This window comes from Amblyraja radiata, chromosome 25, assembly GCF_010909765.2.
Source record: "Amblyraja radiata isolate CabotCenter1 chromosome 25, sAmbRad1.1.pri, whole genome shotgun sequence".
In the NCBI taxonomy this organism is placed as follows: domain Eukaryota; kingdom Metazoa; phylum Chordata; class Chondrichthyes; order Rajiformes; family Rajidae; genus Amblyraja; species Amblyraja radiata.
The window spans coordinates 33,206,494-33,230,963 of NC_045980.1; the positions used below are offsets into that span (position 1 = coordinate 33,206,494).

A 24,470-nucleotide genomic window follows, 5' to 3' on the forward strand; every position below is an offset into this window, starting at 1 on the left:
ATTCCACCTCACCGGCTGGGAAAAATACTATCCTGCAATATGTGATGACTGCGAAGTTTGGACAGTGGACAGTGATGAGTTGTCAGAAGCATTGTCTGCTGGAGTTCAGCGACTGCATTTGCCAGAGTATAAATCAAGCCCCGTCCCTCCGTCTGACATCAGGTTGGACCAGCAATCCGCAGGTAAGAGACCTCTGGGAGCTGAACGAGGAAAGCGGGGAGGACCTAGAGGGAGGACGGACAGGATGGCTGGGGCGGCCAGCTGGTAGAGCTATTCCCTCCCAGCGCCAGAGACCCGGGTTCGATCCCGACCTTGGCTGCTATCTGTCGGTGTGTGTGTGTGTGTGTGTGTTTGTGGGCGTGGAGTTTGCACGTTCTCCCCGTGGCCGTGTTGGTTAGACTATAGATAATAGACCATAGATGCAGGAGTAGGCCATTTGGCCCTTCGAGCCAGCACCGCCATTCAATGTGATCATGGCTGCTCATCCCCAATCAGTACCCCGTTCCTGCCTTCTCCCCATATCCCCTGACTCCGCTATTTTTAAGAGCCCTATCTAGCTCTCTCTTGAAAGCATCCAGAGAACCGGCCTCCACCGCCCTCTGAGGCAGAGAATTCCACAGACTCACCACTCTCTGGGTGAAAAAGTGTTTCCTCGTCTCCGTTCTAAATGGCTTACTCCTTATTCTTAAACTGTGGCCCCTGGTTCTGGACTCCCCCAACATCGGGAACATGTTTCCTGCCTCTAGCGTGCCCAAGCCCTTAATAATCTTATATGTTTCAATGAGATCCACTCTCATCCTTCTAAACTCCAGAGTGTACAAGCCCAGCTGTGACAAGCCCAGAGACCCAGCCTGCTCAACCTCTCACTATAGCTCAGACCTTCAGGCCCTGGCAACATCCTCGTAAATCTTCTCTGTACCCTTTCCAGCTTGAAACAGTGTACAAGCCTCCTCCGGGTTTCTCCGGTTTCCTTCCACGTCCCAAAGACGTGCAGGTTTCGCAGGTCGATTGGCCGCCTGCTTGCGTGCGGGGAGCGGATGTGAGAGTGAGGCGACGTATGAACGGGTGATCGATGGTCGGCGTGGGCTGGGTGGCCAGTTTCCATCCTGCACCCTTCCATCGACCATTCACCGGCACGACCTCTGCCGAGTTTGCCCTTGACTCATACTGGCAGCATGGTCGTCACGAGGCCGTAGGAGATCGTGGGTAGGTCGTAGCAGGCCGCGATGCTAGTCGTAGGTACTCGTGGCATCAAGTAGGTCGGGGCGATTTTTCTTGCCTGATGAAAAATGTCCACGAGTAAAAAAGGTCGTGAAAGCCCTTAACTCAGCCGGTCAGACAGCACCTCTGGAGAGAAGGAATAGGTGACGTTTCGGGTCGAAACCCCTCGTGAGAGTTTAAAAATGAGGGTTTAAGAGTCAAGAATGTTTAATTGACTCATATATTGACAAGGGAACAATGAAGGCATGCCAACATCAACAAAGTTGAATTAGAAAGCAAATTTTAAAAGAAGCTTGGATCAAATCATGTTGTTAAATTAAAGACAGCAGTGTGAAGATAATGCAGCAGAGATCTGGAAGGTTTGGATCGAGTCAAAGTATAAGAGGAAATATCAGTGGTTAGAGTTTTAAAGTTGAATTCCGTTTTGTTTAGTGTCACCTGTACCGAGGTACAGTGAAAAACTTTTGTTGCGTGCTAACCAGTCAGCGGAAAGACAATACAAGATTGCATTCGAGCCATTTACAGTGTACAGATACTGTACGTGATAAGGGGATAATGTTTAGTGCACGGTCTGATCAAATATAGTCCGAGGGTCACCAATAAGGTAGATAGTAGTTCAGGTCCACTCTCTGGTTGTGGTAGGATGGTTCAGTTGCCTGATAACAGCTGGGAAGAAACTGTCTCCGAATCTGGTGGTGTGTGCGTTTTCACACTTCTGTACCTCTTGCCCGATGGGAGAGGGGAGAAGAGGGAGTGGCCAGGGTGAGACTGGTCCTTGATTATGCTGCTGGCCTTGCCGAGGCAGCGTGAGGCGTAGATGGAGTCAGTGGAAGGGAGGTTGGTTTGTGCAAGTCTGAAGAAGTTTCTCGACCTAAAACGTCCTTCTCTCCAGAGATACTGCCTGTCCCGTTGAGTTACTCCAGCATTCTGTGTCTAGATTGGTTTAAGAAACATAGAAACATAGAAAATAGGTGCAGGAGGAGACCATTCGGCCCTTCGAGCCAGCACCGCCATTCATTGTGATCATGGCTGATCGTCCCCTATTGTGCGATGGGTCTGGGCTGCGTTCACAATTCGCTGCGATTTCTTGCGGCCTTGGACGGAGCCGTTCCCAAACCAACCCGGGCTGTGATGCATCCCGATTAAATGCTTTCCACGGCGCGTCTGCAGATGTTGGTGAGAGTTGTTGGGGACATGAGGCTCTTCTGCGCAAGGGATGTAGTAAGTAATCTGGTTTAATAGGGTTATAAATCTCGAGGGAACCAGTTGTGAATTGCTAAGATTAACAAGATGATGGGAAGGCAACAAAACTCCAGAGAGTGAGACACAAAATGCTGGAGTAACTCAGCGGGACAGGCAGCATCTGTGGAGCGGAGGGAATGGGTGACGTTTCACAGAGTTACTTCTGTATGTTGTGTCTAACATAGAAACATGGAAAATAGGTGCAGGAGGAGGCTATTCGGCCCTTTGAGCCAGCACCGCCCTTCATTCTGATCATGGCTGATGGTCCCCTATCAGTAACCCGTGCCTGCCTTCTCCCCATATCCCTTGACTCCACTAGCCCCTAGAGCTCTATCTAACTCTCTCTTAAATCCATCCAGTGCCTCCACTGCCCTTAGTGGCGGAGAATTCCATAAATTCACAACTCTCTGGGTGAAAAATATTTTTCTCACCTCAGTCTTAAATGACCTCCCCTTTATTCTAAGACTGTGGCCCCTGGTTCTGGACTCGCCCCAACATTGGGAACATTTTTCCTGCATCTAGCTTGTCCACTCCTTCTATCTTCGGTTTAAACCAGCATATGCAGTTCCTTCCTATCCAAAGAGTGGGATTTGTTTGCTGTTATAGCGGCTTGTTTAGCTTACTGTAGGGGGCTGTAGTGAGAGCGGGATAACATAGAATGCAGTAAGGATCCAAATCATTTTTTTGAGTCTTAATTGAGGTGGCACGGTGGCGCAGCGGTAGAGTTGCTGCCTCACAGCCCCAGAGACTCGGTTCGATCCTGGCTACGGGTGCTGTCTGTACGCAGTCTGTATGTTCTCCCCGTGACCTGCGTGGGTTTTCTCCGGGTGCTCCGGTTTCCTCCCACACTCCAAAGACGTGCAGGTTTGTGGATTAATTGGCCTCTGTAAATCCTCCCTGGAGTGCAGGATAGAACTAGTATATGGGTCATCGGTCGGCACGGACTCGATGGGCCGAAGGGCCTGCTTTCGCGCCATACCTCTAAACTAAACTAAACTAATTGGACAAATCATTTGCTGATGGGAATGGAAAATCCAATATTTGCGCATTCCTGTTTGTTTTCCTGCATTTTGGCATTGAAAATTCTTGGAAATGCTAAATTATTAATGGAGACATGATGGTTTAGTTTAGATCTTGTTCAGAGATACAGCACGGCAACAGGCCCTTCGGTCCTCTGAGTCCACGCTGACCACCGATCCCCGCACACTAACACCACTAGGGACAATTTACAATTTTACCAAGCCAATTAATCTGCAAACATGCAAGGAGTGCGGGAGGAAAGTGGAGCGCCCGGAGAAAACGCACGCAGGTCACGGGGAGAGCGTGCAAACTCCGTACAGACATGCAACCATGGTCAAGGATGGAACCCGTGTCTCTGAGGCAGCAGCTCTGCCGCTGTGCCACCGTGCCGCTCCTCGTGGCATTGAACGGTGTTGCTTTCCTTGTCTTCATCCCCTGTATGTCAGAGAATTGATTTTAAAATCCTGCTGCTCACCTATAAATCACTACATGGTTTAGGGCCAAAGTATATCACTGACATGCTTCCACTATATAAGCCTTCTAGACCGCTAAGATCTTCTGAAATCAATCTGCTAGTGATTCCCAGAGTAAATACAAAACATGGGAAAGCAGGATTTAGTTACTATGCAACAAATAGCTGGAATAAACTTCCTGAAGATTTAAGACTTGCCTCAACTTTGACCACTTTTAAAACAAGACTGAAAACTTTTATGTTTACTTTAGCTTTCAGCTAAATCTTAACTACATTGCACTTTTAACTTTTGCACTTTTTATAATGCATTTTTAATTTTGCTTTCTTTTCTTTTAGTTCTTCTATTTTATTTCATTTTATTATTTCATTTATTGTATGACATGTTTTTATGTGAAGCACTTTGAGTCTGCCTCGTGTATGAAATGTGCTATATAAATAAAGTTGCCTTGCCTTGCCTTCATGTTTTGCTGCTGTGTTGTGGGAGCGCGTGACATTTCTGTCTCTTGTCGCCAGCTTCATATTGTACGTGAGGGTGCAGAATGTCTCAGACCACCAAGAGCACCACGCAGGATAAGGGCAGTGCCCCGGTTGCCACCCCAGGCTTCAAGAACCCAAAGACCAGAGAACCAGCTATGGGCAACTTCAAGGTAAGTTCACCACCCATGCCCCAAGCAACATTCAATGGTTTTGTACACTGGGCTTGTCACAGCTGGGCTTGTACACTCTGGAGTTTAGAAGGATGAGAGGGCATCTCATTGAAACATATAAGATTGTTAAAGGGTTTGGACACGCTAGAGGCAGGAAACATGTTCCCGATGTTGGGGGAGTCCAGAACCAAGTGCCACACACAGTTTAAGAATAAGGAGTAAGCCATTTAGAACGGAGACGAGGAAACACTTTTTCTCACAGAGAGTTGTGAGTCTATGGAATTCTCTGCCTCAGAGGGCGGTGGAGGCCAGATCTCTGGATACTTTCAAAAGAGAGCTAGATAGGGCTCTTAAAGATAGTGGAGTCAGGGGACATGCGGAGAAGGCAGGAACGGGGTACTGATTGGGGATGATCAGGCATGATCACATTGAATGGCGGTGCTGGCTCGAGGGGCCGAATGGCCTCCTCCTGCACCTATTGTCTATTGTTTATTGTTTATTGGTTCACTAGAGTCATAGAGTCATACAGACCTGGTCCTCTTTCCTGTCCAGCTTCCTTGTTTCAAGTGTTGACATCGCTGTCATCGTCCGTCCTGAAAAGGACGCAAGCTTCCGGCGACCATCAGTGGGAGCCATCACTTGTTGGAGTAGATGATGGAGGTAGCAGAATTAGCTCGGGATACTTCCAGCTTCCAGCCCCGCGACGTGGACGCTTCTGCTACGGGGGCCACACACCTGGTTGACTAAATGTGTAGGAAGGAACTGCAGATGCTGGTCCAAACCCGAAGATAGACACAAAGTGCTGGAGTAACACAGCGGGACAGGCAGCATCTCTGGAGAGAAGGAATGGGCGACGTTTCAGGTCACGACACCCGTTCCTTCTCACCAGAGATGCTGCCTGTCCCACTGAGTTGCTCCAGCACTTTGTGTCTATCTTAGCCCGGGTAGATCATCAGGCACAAAACGCTGGAGTAAGTAACTCAGTGGGACAGGCAGCATCCCTGGAGAGAAGGAATGGGCGACGTTTCGGGTTGAGACCTTTCTTCAGGCTGATCAAGATTGGTAGACTATCAGGGTTGATTAAGAGGGATCCAGTGGATGTGACTGATTTGAATTGTGGAAGAGGATTTGGTAAAGTACGAAACAAAGATTTGTTTGCTTAGAGGACGTTAATCCTCTGGAGCACCCTGCTCTGGAGAGCGTACTGATGCTGAATTGTGGAGTGGATATATGTTTAGGACTGAAAGATTTTGGATGGTGAGGTACTTGGCAAAACATGAGAAACAGGCAGGAAAGTAAACTTGACGTGGCCCATCAATTAGATTAGCTCGATCAGCATTGTGAGTATTCTTAGTCTTTCAAGTTGGATCATAGATCAGCTGGTTTCCAATTTGCAAGCCAAATGTTCCTTTCCTGTTAAGTCCCCTGTGCGTGGAATTATTTCAGTCTAATGCCGTTGACTCAGCACCAATTAAGGTTTGCGGATGATACTTCCAAACTTGCAACAAACTTTAAATGCTGAGGAGTTTCTTAATTATTCCCAGTGAAAGAACAAGTCCGATTTTTTTAGGCCAAGTCTCACAGGTCTGGATTCTTCATTCAATGGAACTAATTTCCCTTTATCAATCCATCAATATCTCAACATGAGAGGTTCGAGCCATCCACCCTAGACATGCAATGGTGTTATCGTCGATGAATCTCCGACCGTGACTCTCAGCACGGTGGCGCAGCGGCAGAGCTGCTGCCTTACACCACCGGAGACCCGGGTTCGATCCTGGCCACGGGCGCTCCCTGTACAGAGTTTGTACCTCCTCCCTGTGACCTGCGCGGAGTTTTCTCCGAGATCTTCGGTTTCCTCCCGCACTCCAAAGACGTGCAGGTTTGTAGGTCAATTGGCTCGGTGTAAAATGGAAAATTGTCCCTAGTGCGGGTAGGATAGTGTTAGCGTGCGGGGATCGCTGGTCGGCCCGGACTGGGTGGGCCGAAGGGCCTGTTTCCGCGCTGTATCTCGAAACTAAACTAAACTAAACTAAGTATCCTAAGGGTCAAATTTGACCTGAGATCAAATTGCATCAATAGACAATAGACAATAGGTGCAGGAGTAGGTCATTTGGCCCTTCGAGCCAGCACCGCCATTCAATGTGATCATGGCTGATCATCCCCAATCAGTACCCCGTTCCTGCCTTCTCCCCATATCCCCTGACTCTGCTATTTTTAAGAGCCCTATCTATCTCTCTCTTGAAAGCATCCAGAGAACCGACCTCCATCGCCCTCCGAGGCAGGGAATTCCACAGACTCACAACTCTCTGTGAGAAAAAGTGTTTCCTCGTCTCCGTTCTAAATGGCTTACTCCTGATTATAGACAATAGACAATAGGTGCAGGAGTAGGCCATTTGGCCCTTCAACTTATTCTTAAACTGTGGCCCCTGGTTCTGGACTCCCCCAACATCGGGAACATGTTTCCTGCCACTAGCGTGTCCAAGCCCTTAACAATCTTATATGTTTCAATGAGATACCCTCTCATCCTTCTAAACTCCAGAGTGTACAAGCCCAGCTGTGACAAGCCCAGAGACCCAGCCTGCTCAACCACTCCCTCAGGCCCTGGCAACATCCTCTTAAATTTTCTCTGTGCCCTTTCCAGCTCGAAATCGAGTCTCATTTTTAACCCATGGCTGGGTATATTTGTACTTGTTGTGGTGTCCAATGCAAACACAAGCTGCGAGTCCCACGGCTGTGCTTGGTACGTGACTGACTCTTGTCCTTTGCCCCAGATCTACATCTACGAGCAGGAGAACTTCCAGGGGCGATTCATCGAGTTCTCCAGCGAGTGCGTCAACCTGTGCGACCGCAACTTCGACAGAGTGGGCAGCGTCCGAGTGGACTGTGGGCCGTAAGTCACCCAGCAACGACCGGCCACAAGGTCGAAAAAAATGCTGGAGAGACTCAGCGGGTGCAGCAGCATCTATGGAGCGATGGAAATTTTCCTTCGCTCCATAGATGCTGCTGCACCCGATGAATTTCCCCAGCACTTTTGTCTACCTTCGATTTTCCAGCATCTGCAGTTCCTTCTTAAACACAATGACCACAAGGTCATCAGGCTAGGTGATAGGAGTAGAATTAGACCATTCAGCCCATCAAGTCTGCTCCGCCATTCAATCATGGCTGGTCTATCTCTCCCTCCTAACCTGTCTTCTCCCCATAACCCCTGACACCCGTACCAATCAAGAATCTATCTAGGGTACACAAAATTGCTGGGGAAACTCAGCGGGTGCAGCAGCATCTATGGAGCGAAGGAAATAGGTGACGTTTCGGGTCGAAACCCTTCTTCAGACTGATGGGGGGTGGGGAGGGGGAGAAAGAAGGAAAAGGGGAGGAGGAGGAGGAGCCCAAGGGCGGGCAGATGGGAGGGTGGGAGGAGACAGCTAGAGGGTTAAGGAAGGGGAGGAGACAGCAAGGGCTAGCAAAATTGGGAGAATTCTAGAGAGGAGGTTGTGAAACTGTCTCCGGAGAGAGGAGGAGAACTTCTTCAAAGTAGGCATACCTTGAGGAGATATCGCAGTGGAGTAGACAAAGTGTTCAAAAGAATCTATCTATCTCTGCCTTAAATATATCCACTGACTTGGCCTCCACAGCCTTCTGTGGCAAAGAATTCCACAGATTCACCACCCTCTGACCAAAGAAATTCCTCCTCATCTCCATCAGACAAAACGTCTTGTAGGAAGGCTTGTTGAGCCAGAGTGCACAGCGATTGTGTTTCCTGTTATGTGAGCTGGGCTTGTTTCTGCTTCATGTTCCAGCTGGGTTGCTTACGAGCAAGCAAATTTCCGTGGGGAGATGTTCATCTTGGAGAAGGGCGAGTACCCACGCTGGGATTCTTGGTCCAACAGCTACAGAAGCGACCGATTCATGTCGTTCCGCCCTGTCTGTATGGTGAGTGGTCACTTCACGCTCGAGTCTGCCGGGGCGGTGAGAACGCAAAGAAAATGGCGATCCTCGGGGCTGCAGTCTCCGCCAACGAGTGGTTCGGAAAGGAACTGCAGATAATAGATAATAGACAATAGACAATAGGTGCAGGATTAGGCCTATTCGGCCCTTCGAGCCAGCACCGCCATTCCATGTGATCATGGCTAATCATCCACAATCAGTACCCCGTTCCTGCCTTCTCCCCATTTCCCCTGACTCCGCTATCTTTAAGAGGCCTATCTAGCTCTCTCTTGAAAGTATCCAGAGAACCGGCCTCCACCGCCCTCTGAGGCAGACAATTCCACAGACTCACCACTCTCTGTGTGTTGCGGGTTCACACTGAAGATAGACCCGCAGAATGCTGGAGTAACTCAGCATTGGGGTCAGGCAGCATCTCTGGAGAGAAGGGGTGGGTGACATTTCAGGTCGAGTGTGAAGAAGGGTCTCAACCCGAAACGTCACCCATTCCACCCCTCGAGTGGTGCTGCCTGTCCCGCTGAGTTACTCCAGCATTTTGTGTCTTCCTCCGCCAACAACTCCTTCAGGCCCACTTTGGTTTTACGCTATGCTGGGGTGGCACGGTGGCGCAGCGGTAGAGTTGCCACCTCACCGTGTCAGAGTCCCGGGTTCGATCCTGACAACGGGTGCTTGCCTGTACGGAGTTTGCACATTTCTCCCCGTGACCTGCGTGGGCTTTCCTCCGGTTGCTCCGGTTTCCTCCCACACTCCAAAGACATACAGGCTTGTCGGTTAATTGGCTTCTGTGTTTGGACAGAACCAATGTACGGGCGACCGCTGGTCAGTGCGGACTCGGTGGGCCGAAGGGCCTGTTTCCACGCTGCTGGGATGATTTCTTCAGTCTGAAGGGTTTCGACCTGAAACGTCACCTATCCATGCTCTCCAGAGATGCTGCCTGAGTTACTCCAGCATTTATTGTCTCTTTGTGCATTTACCAGCATCTTGCAATCCGAAGGAGGGTCTTGACTCGAAACGTCACCCATTCCTTCTTTCCCGAGATGCTGCCTGTCCCGTTGACTTACTCCAGCATTCTATGTCCGACTTCAGTTTAAAGCAGCATCTGCAGTCCTTCCTACACATCTCGCAGCTTTCCTTGTTTCCGCACTATCCTGGTGAATCTCCCACGAACCTCTTCCCCTGCCGCCATATCCTCCGCTAGGGAAGGGTTAGACCAAAACTGTACACGGCCTTCCAGGTGTGGTGGCCTGACCCAACAGTGGAGAGGTGGAATGTTGCATCTCCTGAAGGGCCTTCTCCCAATTTGCGATTTTTTCGGGCAACTGCGAACGTCAGTGACTGGCGCCCTAAAAACCGCCAAGTCGTACGACACTCCGCGCCACCGTCGTGTCAAGCCGCGGCACTCCGCGTCACCCGCCTTCACAACACAAGAAGGTTACACCGAAGTATAATGGCTACATTGGAAATGAACTTATCTACAATAAATCTAAGGACCGATAACTTTTTAACGGATTAGTCGGCGTTTTATATACCCGCGTCACCGGGCGTCACCCGCAGGACAGCGTACGTCAGCGCGTGACACCCAGATGTCGCCTGAAGATTTTGAACATTCCAAAATCCAGGGGCGACAGGGAGACACCGCCCGTCACTAGTAAAGTAAAATTAAGTACATTTTATTTATAAAGGACGTTTAAATCAACTCGCGCTGAAACCAAAGTGCGTTACATAAAAGAAATAATAAAGTTTCCGTACATACATAGAAAAAATAAAAATAAGAAAAATGACACAACACATAATAGAATTCAACATGAACGTCCCACCACAACAGAACAAGACCAGGTAGGGACTAGGAAATACAGTTTCCCCTCCCCCCCCCCCCACATAAAAGACCTCCAACTAACATTTGGTTTTTTTTTAAACAGGACTAAAAATAAAAATAAGAAAGGGTGAAAGGGTGTACTGCAGGCAGAGCAGCCGTACACAACGGCACCCCACTCCTGCAGTCCGCACTTTCTACGCCCCGACCACGCCGCGACAACCTCTTTCCAGGCCGCCGCCGCCGAAAATGTGGCCCAAGTGGGACAGGCCCTGAACTGATTGCTTCTTGTATACTTGATTCACAGGATAACCAAGAGCATAAAATCAGCCTGTACGAAATGGCCGAGTTCCAAGGGAACAAGATGGAGATCATGGAAGATGACATCCCCAGTCTGTGGGCCTACGGGTTCAGTGACCGAGTGGGCAGTGTGAGGGTCCACAGTGGAACGTGAGTATCTGCAGAGCGATTTATACGGAGGGACAGCCGTACACGGGTTTAAGGTGCATTGTTTAGTTTGGTCTGGTTTAGTTTATTGTCACGTGTATCGAGGTACAGTGAAAAGCTTTTGTTGCGTGCTAACCAGTCAGCGGAACGACAATACACTATCGAGCCGTGTACATGATAAGGGAATAATGTTTAGCATCTAGGGTGCTCTTTTAGAAAGGAGGTGAGGCGGAACTTCTTTAGTCAGAGGGCAGTGAAATCTGTGGAGCTCATTGCCACAGAGGGCTGTGGAGGCCAAGTCAGTGGATAATTTTAAGGCAGAGATGGACAAATTCTTGATTAGAACGGGTGGGGGGGGTTCAAGGGTTATGGGGGGAAGGCAGCAAAAATGGGATTAGGAGGCAGAGATCAGCCATGCTTGAATGGCGGAGTAGACTCGATGGGCCGAATGGCCTAATTCTAACCCTATAACTTGTGAATTTGTCTAAATGTACTGCCCATCTAATGGCGGTAGATGGGGAAACAAGGCATTTGGAACAAGCACAAAGTGCTGGAGTCACTCAATGGGTCAGGCGGCAACTGTGGAAGACATGTGCAAGTAGTTTAGTTTAGTTTAGTTTATTGTCACCTGTACCGAGGTACAGTGAAGAGCTTTTTTGTTGCGTGCTATCCAGTCAGCGGAAATCCTATACATTATAATCAAGCCGTCCATAGTGTACAGATACGGGATAAAAGGGATAACGTTTAGTGCAAGGTAAAATCCCGTAAAGTCCGATTAAAGATAGACCAAGGGTCTCAAATGAGTAGATGGGAGGTCAGGACCTCTCCCTAGTTGGTGATAGGATGGTTCCGTTGTCTGATAACAGCTGGGAAGAAACTCCCTGAATCTGGAGGTGTGCGTTTTCACACTTCTGTACCTCTTGACTGAGGGGAGAAGAGGGAGTGGCCGGGGTGAGTTTGGGCCTTGATTATGTTGCTGGCCTTGCCGAGGCAGCGTGAAGTGTAGATGGAGTCAATGGAAGGGAGGTTGGTTTGCGTGATGGTCTGGGCTGCGTTTGGTCTCAGCGGGAGGGAACCTTTAACCTGCTGGATAGACACATGCAGAGTCATCAAATCAGATAATACCGTACAACATAGTTTGCAATATTATTATTATTATTATTATGTTTCAAAGGGGATCTGAGGGATAAGTGCTTTACACAGAGAGGGGTTGATATCTGGAATGGGCTGCCAGAGGAGGTAGTGGAAGCAGATACAATCATTGTGTTTAAGATACATTTAGACTGACACTTCAACAGGCCAGGCATAGTCTGTAGGAAGGAACTGCAGATGCTGGTTTACACCGAAGATAGACACAAAACGTTGGAGTAGCTCACGGGACAGGCAGCCATCTCTGGAGAGAATGGAGTGGGCGACGTTTTGGGTCGAGACCCTTCGAGACGGAGACACGGAGATAAGGAAGTGTAAGGTGTGAAAATGAGAGATCAAAGGGGATGGGTTTCAGATTGTTAGCTAACGTGGGTGAAGAGTAACCGATCAAAGGCTGATATCTTCCCTTCATTCACGCTCTTGTTGCAGTTGGGTCGGCTACCAGTACCCTGGATACAGGGGCTACCAGTACCTGTTTGAGATGGGAGACTTCAAACACTGGAATGAATGGAGCGCTCAGCAGCCTCTGATGCAGTCCATCCGCAGACTGCGAGACATGCAGTGGCATCAGAAGGGTTGCTTCCAGGTGTCCAGCAAGTGAGAACGTTCCACGCCCCACCACCCAGCTTGGACTCACGTTCAGACGAAGGTTTCGTCCCCATTTTTAAATCACTTGGAGCTGGCGATTTCTCTGCCCTTTACAATGTAAGGCAGGTTTTGTTTCAGAATCCCAAAATGTACTCTGTGATGCAAATAAAGAAAGTGGATGTAACGTCAGCTGCTTGGTCTCGTTCATAGGGCGGGCGTGCGATTCCCTGATCTTTCCAGAGGGGTGGAGTTTGGGAGGGGAAAAAATAACCTTTCACTGTACCTCGCTACACGAGAAAATAAAACCAAACTCAACGAGATGAGGAGGAAGGAACTGCAGACGTTGGTTTACACCGAAGATAGACAAAAAATGCTGGAGTAACTCAGCGGGACGGGCAGCATCTCTGGAGAGAAGGAATGGGTGATGTTTCAGGTTGAGACCCCTTCAGACTGAGAGTCAGAGGAGAGAGAGCTGCAGAGATAAGGAAGGGTAAGAGATCAAAAGATGCAGCACAAGGAAAATGTAGAATAGACCATTGTTAGCGAGGAGAAGGTGACAACGAAGCAAACAAAGATAAGATATAATCAGGGGGATAGTAAGACTGGTGAAAAGTAGTTTGTCTTTGGAAATTGCAGGGGAGGTAAACTAGAGGGGGTTGGGTCAGGATAGAGTTGAAGTGGACAGAGGATGTTTCCATTAAACTTTAGATTTACAGCGCGGAACCAGGCTCTTCGGCCTACCGAGACCACGCCAACCAGTGATCACCCCGTACACTAACACTATCCTATACAATAATCAAAATAGACAATAGACAATACTTGCAGGAGCAGGCTATTCGGCCCTTCGAGCCAGCACCGCCATTCACTGTGATCATGGCTGATCATCCACACTCAGTACCCCCTTGCTGGCTTTTCCCCATATCCCCTGACTCCGCTATCTTTAAGAGCCCTATCTAGCTCTCTCTTGAAAGCATCCGGAGAATTGGCCTCCACCGCCCTCTGAGGCAGCGAATTCCGCAGATTCTCAACTCTCTGGGTGAAAAAGTGTTTCCTCGTCTCCGTTCTAAATGGATTACCCCTTATTCTTAAACTGTGGCCCCTGGCTCTGGACTCCCCCAACATCGGGAACATGTTCCCTGTGTCTATCGTGTCCAAACTCTTAATAATCTTATATGTTTCAATAAGATGCCCTCTCACCCTTCTAAATTCCAGAGTATACAAACCCAGCCGCTCCATTATATCAACATGTGGCAATCCCCCCATCCAGGGAATTAACCTCGTGAACCTACGCTGCACTCCCTCAATAGCAAGAATGTTCTTCCTCAAATTTGGAGACCAAAACTGCACACAATACTCCAGGTGTGGTCTCACCAGGGCCCTGTACAACTGCAGAAGGACCTCTTTGCTCCTATACTCAACTCCTCTTGTTATGAAGGCCAACATGCCATTCGCTTTCTTCACTGCCTGCTGTACCTGCATTCTTATAGAATATAGTTGAATATCATTGTCAAACTCAAGTACAATAGGTGGAGCAAAGGGGAAGATACAGAGTGCAGGATATAGTTCTCAGCATTGTAGCGCATCAGTTCCAGAGACAAAGTCCAATGTCCGCAATGGGTACAGGTGAATTGGACAGTACCCTAGCTAATGGAAGGACCGTTCAGAAGCCTGATAACAGAAGGAAGAACCGGTTTAGACTATAGACTTTACTTCAGAGATACAGCACGGAAACAAGCCCCTTCGGCCCATCGAGTCCTACTATTGATCACACTAGTTCTGTGTTATCCCACTTTTGCGTCCTACACACTAGGCACATTTTACAGAAGCTAATAAACCTACAATTCTGCATGTCTTTGGAATGTGGGAGAAAACTGGAGCACCTGCAGAAAACCCACGCAGTCACGGAGAGAACGTTGAAACTCCACACAGACAGCACCCGAGGTCAGGGTTGAACCCAGGTCTCTGGCGCTGTGCGGCAGCAGCTTTACCAGCTGCACCACCGTGCCGCCCTCTATTTCCATTCAACAAAATGACACGTAGGAGAGGGTAACTGGCTGTTCTTTGTGGACGACAGATGGCACAATGGGCTAAGTGTTCGGCTGGCGACCGGAAGGTGGCCGGTTCGAATCCAGCTTGGAGTGCATACTGTCGTTGTGTCCTTGGGCAAGACACTTCACCCACCTTTGCCTGTGTGTGAATGTGTGTGAGTGATTGGTGGTGGTCGGAGGGGCCGTAGGCGCAGAATGGCAGCCACGCTTCCGTCAGTCTTACAGAAGTAGCTTACCACCACCGAGTGTGACTGAGGAGTGAATGAATAATGCGATGTAAAGCGCCTTGAGTATTAGAAAGGCGCTATATAAATCCCATCCATCATTATTATTATTTGTGCTGGATATTTCAGCGAGTCTGTCACTTTCTAACTCTCCGTTTTAGTCTTTGAAGGAAAAGACGTCAGGAGTTACTTTTAAAACACAACGGTAAATAGGTTTGTGGAACAAGCTATCAACATTGTGTGGCACGGTGGCGCAGCGGTAGAGTTGCTGCCTCACATCGGGTTGGATCCCAACTACGGATGTCGTCTGTGTGGAGTTTGTACCTTCTCCCCGTGACCTGCGTGGGTTTTCTCTGGTGACCTCCGGTTTCCTCCCGCACTCCAAAGCCGTACGTACAGGTTTATCGGCTAATTGGCTTCGGTAAAATTGTAAATTGTCCCTAGTGTGTGTGGGATAGTGTTAGTGTGCGGGGATCGCTGGTCGGCATGGACTCGGCGGGCCGAAGGGCCTGTTTCCACGCTGTATCTCTAAACTAAACTAAATTTGTTAACAGTGAGTGATGTTATGAATTCCCCACAGCTTCGGGTCAGTCCGTGAACAAGAGAAATGCTTGTTGCAAATTACTCTTTTTTCACCCAAAAATGCTCCTATTCAATGTCTGTCACACTCACCAGTTAAAAATAATTAAAATGTATTGTCCCGTTGTGACCTTTCTTGCGACTGAGGTCTGCCATTTAGATGCGACTACATACTGTATAATTCATCTTGATTTTTGTCACTTATGTTACTGTGTCTCTGGATCTAGTTCCTTTCTCAATGCCATTCTCAAAGCTCAGTGTGAGGGAATAGCAAATAGTCTAATGTTGCTCAGGGTCGATGCTATTATAAGATATGATTATTTAGTCATGAATCTTACTGCACCCAATCCCAGGCCTGACGTTCCAACGTATGGTTGGTTACAAATCAAGAAGGAATTCTTCCAGCTGACATCCTCAATCACAGTGCAACGGTGGTGATATTTTTGGGCAGGCTTTTTAACCAGTGCAGGCCTTGCATAGCAACTGTTGCTAAGCGGACATGTTTGATTCAGGTACTGTAGATGTGGGAACTCTGGGAATGAATCCTATGCTTGTGATTGCATTTATCAAGATTATTACAGATTGCACACGTATTCTAAGATTATTACTTTATCTGTTGCTGTTATCTTATCAAATGTTATGTCTTTAGCTTAATTGGGTTCATGTTCATCAATTCAAAGAAAAGTAGGCCACTCGGCCCATCAAGTCTACTCTGCCATTCAATTATATGGCTGATCTACCTCTCCCTCTCAACCTCATTCTCCTGCCCTCTCCCCATAATCCCTGACCCATAATAGAAAATCCAGGTGACCTATTCGCTGGAGAATTGAGTTTAGACTTTAGAAAACAGGCCCTTTCTTTTCCAAAGCCAATTAACCTACAAACCTGCACGTCTTTGGGATGTGGGAGGAAACTGGAGCACCCAGAGAAAACCCACGCAGGTCACGGGGTAAGTAAGTAAGTAAGTTTGAAGAAGGGTTTCGGCCCGAAACGTTGCCTATTTCCTTCGCTCCATAGATGCTGTTGCACCCACTGAGTTTCTCCAGCTTTTTTGTGTACCTTCGATTTTCCAGCATCTGCAGTTCCTTCTTAAATAAATAAATAAATAAATACATAAATAAATAAGGTACGTAAGTTTATTGGCCAAGTATTCACATACAAGGAATTTGCCTTGGTGCTCCGCCCACAAGTAACAACATGACATACAGTGACTGTTACGAATGACTCAGAAAACACTAAACATTAATAATAATAAAACATTAATGATAAAACCCAATTGATCAAGCATGCGAACCAACAACATACTTGTTGGTGCTCCGGTTTCCTCCCACACTCCAGAGACGTGCAAGTTAATTGTAGGCAAGGCAAGGCAAGGCAAGACAACTTTATTTATATAGCACATTTCATACACGAGGCAGACTCAAAGTGCTTCACATAAAAACATGTCATACAATAAAATGAAATAATAAAATGAAATAAAATAGAAGAACTAAAAGAAAAGAAAAGCAAAATAAAAAGTGTAAAAGTTAAAAGTGCAATGTAGTTAAGATTTAGCTGAAAGCTAAAGTAAACCTAAAAGTTTTCAGTCTTGTTTTAAAAGTGGTCAAAGTTGAGGCAAGTCTTAAATCTTCAGGAAGTTTATTCCAGCTATTTGTTGCATAGTAACTAAATCCTGCTTTCCCATGTTTTGTATTTACTCTGGGAATCACTAACAGATTGGTTTCAGAAGATCTAGAAGGCTTATATAGTGGAAGCATGTCAGTGATATACTTTGGCCCTAAACCATGTAGTGATTTATAGGTGAGCAGCAGGATTTTGAAATCAATTCTCTGACATACAGGGAGCCAATGTAAGGATTTAAGAATTGGTGTAATATGTTCAAATTTTTTGGTCTTTGTTAGAACTCTAGCAACAGCATTCTGAACAAGCTGTAGCTGCCTGACAGTTTTTTTTTGGAAGACCTGCAAGGAGACCGTTACAATAATCTAGCCTACTAGTAATAAAGGCATGTACAAGTTTTTCTAAGTCTTGAGCTGACATGAGTCCTCTTAATCTTGCTACGTTTTTGAGGTGATAGTAGGCCGATTTTGTTACTGATTTGATGTGACTGTCGAAATTTAAATCTGAATCCATAATGACCCCAAGATTTCTGGCTTTGTTTGAAGTTTACAGGGACAGAGAGTGAAGGTGTTAGGGTTACTTTAAGCCTTTCTTTTTTAGCACCAAAAACAATTATCTCCGTTTTGTCCTTATTTAGTTGGAGAAAATTTTGGCACATCCAGTCTTTGACTTGCTCAATGCACTGGCACAGCAGATGTATGGGGCGATAGTCATTTGGTGATAGTGCTACATAGATTTGAGTGTCATCGACATAGCAGTGGTGGTCAATATTATTATTTGGCATGATTTGCCCTAGTGGGAGCATGTAGATGTTGAATAAAGAGGGCCCTAAGATCGAACCTTGCGGGACTCCACACGTCACGTTGGTTGGTTCTGATACAAAGTCGCCAATGGAAACAAAATAGTTCCTATCTTGTAGATATGACCTGAACCAACTTAAGACTGTGCCTGAGAGCCCCACCCATTTTTCCAACCTGTCCAAAAGTATTGAGTGATCAACAGTGTCGAATGCAGCACTGAGGTCTAATAGCATTAATATTGAAACTTTGCCAGAGTCTGTGTTAAGACGGATGTCGTTTACAACTTTAATAAGGGCGGTCTCGGTGCTATGAAGAGGTTGAAATCCTGACTGGAAGTTGTCGTAGCAGCCAGTTGAAGCCAGGAAGTGATTAAGTTGCTGGAGGACAACTTTCTCAATGATTTTACTTATGAAAGATAGGTTTGATATTGGTCTATAGTTGTTAATAATAGAGGCATCTAGGCTCCGCTTTTTTAAAAGAGGTTTAATAACTGCAGTTTTCAAGGCTTTTGGGAAATTGCCTGATTGAAGAGAGCTGTTAACTATTTGCAGTATGTCTATTGCTAGGCAGTCAAAAACATTCTTAAAGAAGTTGGTAGGTAAAGTATCAAGGCAGCAGGTGGATGACCTTAGTTGTGTCACCGTTTCCACAAGAGTTGTAGAGTCTATGACATTAAAGCATGTCATCATTGCCACGTTACCTTTGCCTAAACAGGGTGGTGATCCAACATTTTTGTTTGAAGCGGTGATATTGATGGCACGTCTGATGCCTTCAATTTTATCTGTATAAAATAATGCAAACTCATTGCATTTCTGCGTGGAATGGAGATCAGGTGGTATTTGTGTTGGGGGGTTGGTCAGTCTGTCAACAGTTGCAAATAGGATTTTTGCCTTATTAGTGTTGTTAATGATATTGGAGAAAAATGTTTCTCTAGCACTTTTTAAGTCTAAATTGTAGGCACGGAGGCTCTCTTTATAGATGTCATGGTGAATATGAAGTTTTGTTTTCCGCCAGATGCGCTCAGCTTTCCGGCATTCTCTTTTCTGGGCTGTTACAAAAGCAGCTTTTCTCCAGGGTGCCTTTTGCTTACCAGAAATCGTTTTAACCGTAACAGGTGCAATGACATCTATAACTTTCACAATTTTGGAGTTAAAGTTATCTACAAGATCATCAGCAGAACATGAGTTTAGAGGTGGTAACAAGGAGATGGCATTTTTAAAGAGTACATTAGAATGTTCATTTATATACCGTTTTTTGACAGTATTTGATTTTAATTGTAGGTTAATTGTAGGTTAATTGGCTTCGGTGAAAATTGTAAATTGTCCCTAGTGTGTGTGGGATAGTGTCAGTGAGCGGGGATCGCCGGTCGGCGTGGACTCGATGGGCCAAAGGGCCTGTTTCCGTGCTGTATATGTAAACCAAACTAAACTAAACTAAACTTAACTCAACCCCGGTCACTAGTGCAGTCTGTAGCAGTCTTCGAATGTCCAAACTCGCAACCAAATAGGGGGGTATTTATAGAACTGACCTGTCCTGTCAGCTGTTGACTGCTTTATCACACTTGTGTATGTGTTTGTCCACTGGTAAATCCTTATCACATTTCCACTGCCCTGTGCGTGTAGCTGCCTGCCTGCTAGGACCCATTAGTGGCCGTTACCTCAAGAACCTTCCAAGCTCCCGACAACACAAGGGAACAGAGTTAGTGGCAGCTTTTTCACAGAAGGTACGTTCATGGTGGTGTGTGTGTGTCGTGGATGATTCTCGGTTGAAGGGGGATCAGCACTTTACTTTCCCGTTTGTGTCATTCTTTCTTCTTGGAGCGCTTCGTGTGTCGGCCGCGGGAACTCGTGTCGGAGGAGTTATTTTTAGTGATGTGGGGACAGCTGTTGCCAGGGTGGTGGGGCCTTCATCCTGAGGCCTTGCTGGCAACTCGGGGAGGCCGCGATTGTCAGTGTGGGAACAACGTCTCTGAAACTGTGTGTGTGTGTGTGTGTGTGTGTGTGTGTGTGTGTGTGTGTGTGTGTGTGTGCGTGTGAATATGTGTGTGTGAGAGTGTGTGTGTGAGTGTGTGTGTGTGTGTGTATGTGTGTGAGTGTGTGTGTGTGTATGTGTGTGAGTGTGTGTGTGTGAGAGAGTGTGTGTGTGAGTGTGTGTGTGTGTGTGTGAGTGTGTGTGTGTGTCTGTGTGTGAGAGAGTGTGTGTGTGAGTGTGAGTGTGTGTGAGAGTGTGTGTGTGTGTGTGTGTGTGTGTGTGTGTGTGTGTGTGTGTGTGTGTGTGTGTGTGTGTGTGTGTGAGAGAGTGTGTGAATGAATGTGTGTGTGAATGTGAATATCTGCCTCTGTGTGAATATGTGTGTGTCTGTCTGTGTGTGTCTGCATGTGTGTGTGAATATGTGTGTGTGTGACTATGTGTGTGAATGTGTGCGTGTCTATGTGTGTGTGAGTCTGTGCGTGTATGTGGAAGTGCGTGTGTGTAAATGTTTGTATATGTGTGTGAATCAAGAATCTATCTGTCTCTGCCTTAAAAGTATAAATTCTTGGCCTCCACAGCATTCTGTGGCAATGAATTCCACAGATTTACCACCCTCTGACTAAATGTGTGAAAGTGTGTGTGAGAGAGTATGAATGTGTGTGTTTGTCTGTGAGTGCATGTGTTTTGTGTGTGTTTATGGGGGTGTGTGTTTACATGTGTTTGTATGTGTATTTGTGAGTGAATGGGTGTGTGTGTGTGTTTATGTGTGTTTGTGTGTGTGTGTTGGGTGTGTGTGTGTTGTGTGAATGCGTGTTTGTGCTTGCGTGTGTGTATGTATGTGTGTGTGTGTGTGTGTGTGTGTGTGTGTGTGTGTTGGGGTTCTGTGTGTGTGGTGGGGTTTGGGGTTGCTGGGTGACAGGGGCTTATCTTCTGTTCTGTCCTCCAGCCGTATCCTGATGGGGGGGAGTGTTGTTCTTCCGCTCAGTGGGAGCAGTGATTCCAAACCCCCTCCCCCTCCCCCTCTCCCTCCCCCTCCCCCTCTCCCTCTCCCTCCCATCCTGCTGTAGAATCGGTATGGGTTGAACTGCGAGATAACCAAGGGCCGAAAACGCATGTTGGAGTTGTATACAGACCTCCAAGCAGCAATAGGGAGGTTGGGGATAGTATCAAGCATGAGATTAGGGATGCCTGTAGCAAAGGTACAGCGGTTATCGTGGGTGACTTTAATCTACATATAGATTGGGCCGGCCAAATTGGTAGAGCGCTGTGGAGGAGGATTTCCTGGAATGTATACGGGATGGTTTTTTAAATCAATATGGAGAAGAACTGATTAGAGGGCAGGCCATCCTACACTGGGTCTTGTGTAATGAGGAAGGATTAGTTAGCGATCTTGTTGTGCAAGGGCCCTTGGGCAAGAGTGACCATAATATTGTGGAATTCTACATTAGGATGGAGAGTGTCACTGTTAATTCAGAGACCAGGGTCCTGAACTCAAAGAAAGGAGACTTTGAAGGGAATTGGCTAGGATAGGCTGGCAAATTCTACTTAATGGGTTGACGGTGGAGATGCAATGGCAAAGATTTGAAGACCTTATGGATGAACATCCAGAAATTGTTCATCCCTGTCTGGCGAAAAGATAAAACTGGGGAAGGCGGCTCAACCGTGGCTAACGAAGGAAATCAAGGATAGTGTTAAATCCAAGGATGAGGCATATAAACTGACCAGAGGAAGCAGCAAACCGGAGGTACACAAAAATGCTGGAGAAACTCAGCGGGTGCAGCAGTATCTATGGAGCGAAGGAAATAGGCGACGTTTCGGGCCAAAACCCTTCTTCAGACTGATGGGGGGTGGGGGGGAGAAGGAAGGAAAAAGGGAGGAGGAGGAGCCCGAGGGCGGGGGGATGGGAGGAGACAGCTCGAGGGTTAAGGAAGGGGGACCGGAGGACTGGGAGAAATTTAGAACTCAACAGAGGAGGACAAAGGGGTTAATTTAGAGGGGGGGGGGGAAAGAGCATGATAGAAAGGGCGGTCACGGAGGCGCAGTTGTAGAGTTACTGCCTTACAGCGAATGCAGCGCCGGAGACCCGGGTTCGATCCCGACTACAGGTGCTGTCGGTATGGAGTTTATACGTTTGCCCCGTGACCCGCGTGGATTTCTCTGAGATCTTCGGTTTCCTCCCACACTCCAAAGACGTACGGGTTAGTAGGTCAATTGGTAAATGTAAAAAATGTCCCTAGTGGGTGTAGGATAGTGTTAGTGTGCGGGGATCGCTGGTCGGCGCGGAGCCGTTGGGCCGAAGGGCCTGTTTCCGCGCTGTTTCTCTAAACTAAATAAACTAAAAAGCTTGCGGGGAATATAAAAACGGACTCTGAAAGCTTCTTTAGCGATGTAGAAAGGAGAAGATTAGTGAAGACAATGTAGGTCCCTTACAATCAGAGACAGGTAAATTTACAATGGCAAACTTATAGAAACATTTTAAATTCTTAAAGGATTGGACAGGCTAGATGCAGGAAAAATGTTCCCGATGTTGGGGGAATCCTGAACCAGGGATCACAGTTTAAGAATAAGGGGTAGGCCATTTTAGGACCTGGATGAATAAGGGGTCGGCCATTTAGAACTGAGATGAGGAAAAACTTTGGAATTCTCTGCCTCAGAAGGCAGTGGAAGCCAATTTTCTGGATGCGTTCAAGAGAGAGCTAGATAGGGCTCTTAAAGATAGCGGAGTCAAGGGATATGGGAAGAAGGCAGGAACGGGTTACTGATTGTGGATGATCAGCCATGATCACAGTGAATGGCGGTGCTGGCTCGAAAGGCCAAAAGGCCTACTCCTGCACCTATTGTCTATTTAATTCTCATCTCTGGAAGTTGTATACCGCATGTATAAACTCTTCACGGTGGGACAGAGAGGACTGTTATGGAGTATTGATGTACAGACAGCACAATGAGGAAGCAGAGTCCAGAATGTGGTAAGGCCCATGCTGGAGTATGGAATGAGGAGCAAATAGTTAAGTTGAGTTTAGTGATACAGCATGACAAACAAGCCGTTCAGCTTACGGTGTCCGATCACTTATTTACCATCAATCATCCGTCCACACTAGTTCTATCCAACACACTAGGGGCAATTTACAGAAGCTAATTAACCTACAAAACTGCACGTCTTTGGAGTGTGGGTGGAAACTGGAACACCCGGAGAAAACCTTCGCAGGTTATGGGGAGAACGTGCAAACTCCGTACAGACAGCACCCGAGGACAGGATCGAACCCGGGTCTCTGGCGCTGTGAGGCAGCAACTCTACCCGCTGCACCTTGATTTGCGCAGGGCCTTGCTGGAGGTCCAGTGTGTGGGTTACGGTGTGATGGACAGAGGAGGACAGTGAAGGGATCGTCAGAGCATGTGGAGACCACGCTGTTGAACTGTACCCTGCAAGTTTCAGTGAAGTAGGCCAAGGCATTAAAGAGGCCTAGTGTAATGGATCAAGGCCTTGACTGCAGGCCCATTGGAGTAGTGCGTAGGCCGACACGGTGGCGCAGCTGTAGAGCTGCTGCCTCACAGCACCAGAGACCCGGGTACGATCCTGACCACGGGTGCTGTCTGTACGGAGTTTGCACGTTCTCCCCGTGACCGCGTGGGTTATCTCCGGGTGCTCCGGTTTCCCCACACGTTGCGGATTTGTAGGTTAATTGGCTTCTGTAAATTGTAGGATGGAACTAGTAAACGGGGTGATTGTTGGTCGGCGCAGACTTGAGGAAGGCCTGTTTCCACGCTGTATCTCTGAACGACTCTAATCTCAAGTCTAAAGGCTAAATATACCACGGACACTCTCAGAGAAGTGATTGCCAGTGTCCAGCGAGCCTCTTGGTGAGTGGGATCAGATCCATTTATATCCCTGGGTGGATTTCACAGTGTCTCGGTTAGTTTAGAATCAGAGTGTGTTTGTGGAGAAGAAGGCCATTCAGCCCATTGTGTCACTTGCTATTTACTCGACCTATCCCAGGCCACCATTTTACGGCACATCAACCACATGTTCGGGTACATTTAAATGTGTTACCACCTCCATCACACTTTCAACCAGCCATTTCCAAACCCCCACCCCCCCTCTGAGTGAACAGTTCTATCCTCATCTCCTTTCTCTTCCTTCTACCAACTAGTTTAGTTATTTCAGCTCATTGCCACATGAGCCGAGGTGCTTTCGTTGCTTGCTAACCAGTCGGTGGAAAGACTACACATGATTATAATCAAGCCGTCCACAGTGTACAGATACAGGAAAAAGGGAATAATGTTTAGTGCAAGATAAAGTCCTCTAAAGACAGTCCGAGGGTCTCCAATGAGGTAGATGAGAGGTCAGTTGCCTGATAACAGCTGTGAAGAAACTGTTCCTGAATCTGGAGGCGTGCGTTTTCACACTTCTGTACCTCTTGCCTGATGGGAGAGGGGAGAAGAGAGAGTGACCGGGGTGGGACTGGGCCTTGATGATGCTGCTGGCCTTGCCGCGGCAGTGTGAGGTGTGGATGGAGTCAATGGAAGGGAGGTTGGTTTGTGCGATGGGCTGGGCTGCATCCTCTACTTAGATCCACACCTCCAGCTTTTCATCCCTCTTCTCAGGAAAACAAATCAAAGAGTCATAAGGCATGGACACAGGCCCTTCAGCCCAGCTTGGCCATGCCGACCAATCTAATCTAGTCCCACC

The 24,470-nt window shown here is 47.4% G+C and overlaps 1 protein-coding gene across 1 annotated transcript; it reads left to right on the forward strand.

The window, feature by feature from the left end:
* The first annotated feature begins 67 nt into the window (after nt 1-67).
* On the forward strand, nt 68-12,725 carry LOC116987616 (beta-crystallin B1-like). Its single transcript, XM_033043800.1, has 6 exons — nt 68-182; nt 4,469-4,602; nt 7,374-7,492; nt 8,400-8,532; nt 10,665-10,807; nt 12,383-12,725. Exons 2-6 carry the CDS (start codon nt 4,495-4,497, stop codon nt 12,552-12,554), a joined length of 675 nt encoding a protein of 224 aa, XP_032899691.1. The 5' UTR covers nt 68-182; nt 4,469-4,494; the 3' UTR covers nt 12,555-12,725.
* The last annotated feature ends 11,745 nt before the right edge of the window (nt 12,726-24,470 follow it).

What these genes read in the sequence shown, in the direction of transcription:
- LOC116987616 (XM_033043800.1), top strand. Translation starts at nt 4,495, where the DNA reads ATGTCTCAGACCACCAAGAGCACCACGCAGGATAAGGGCAGTGCCCCG. An exon ending in GTCCGAGTGGACTGTGGGCC is followed by an intron (nt 7,493 to 8,399) that starts GTAAGTCACCCA and finishes TTCATGTTCCAG; the next exon opens with CTGGGTTGCTTACGAGCAAG. An exon ending in GTGAGGGTCCACAGTGGAAC is followed by an intron (nt 10,808 to 12,382) that starts GTGAGTATCTGC and finishes CTCTTGTTGCAG; the next exon opens with TTGGGTCGGCTACCAGTACC.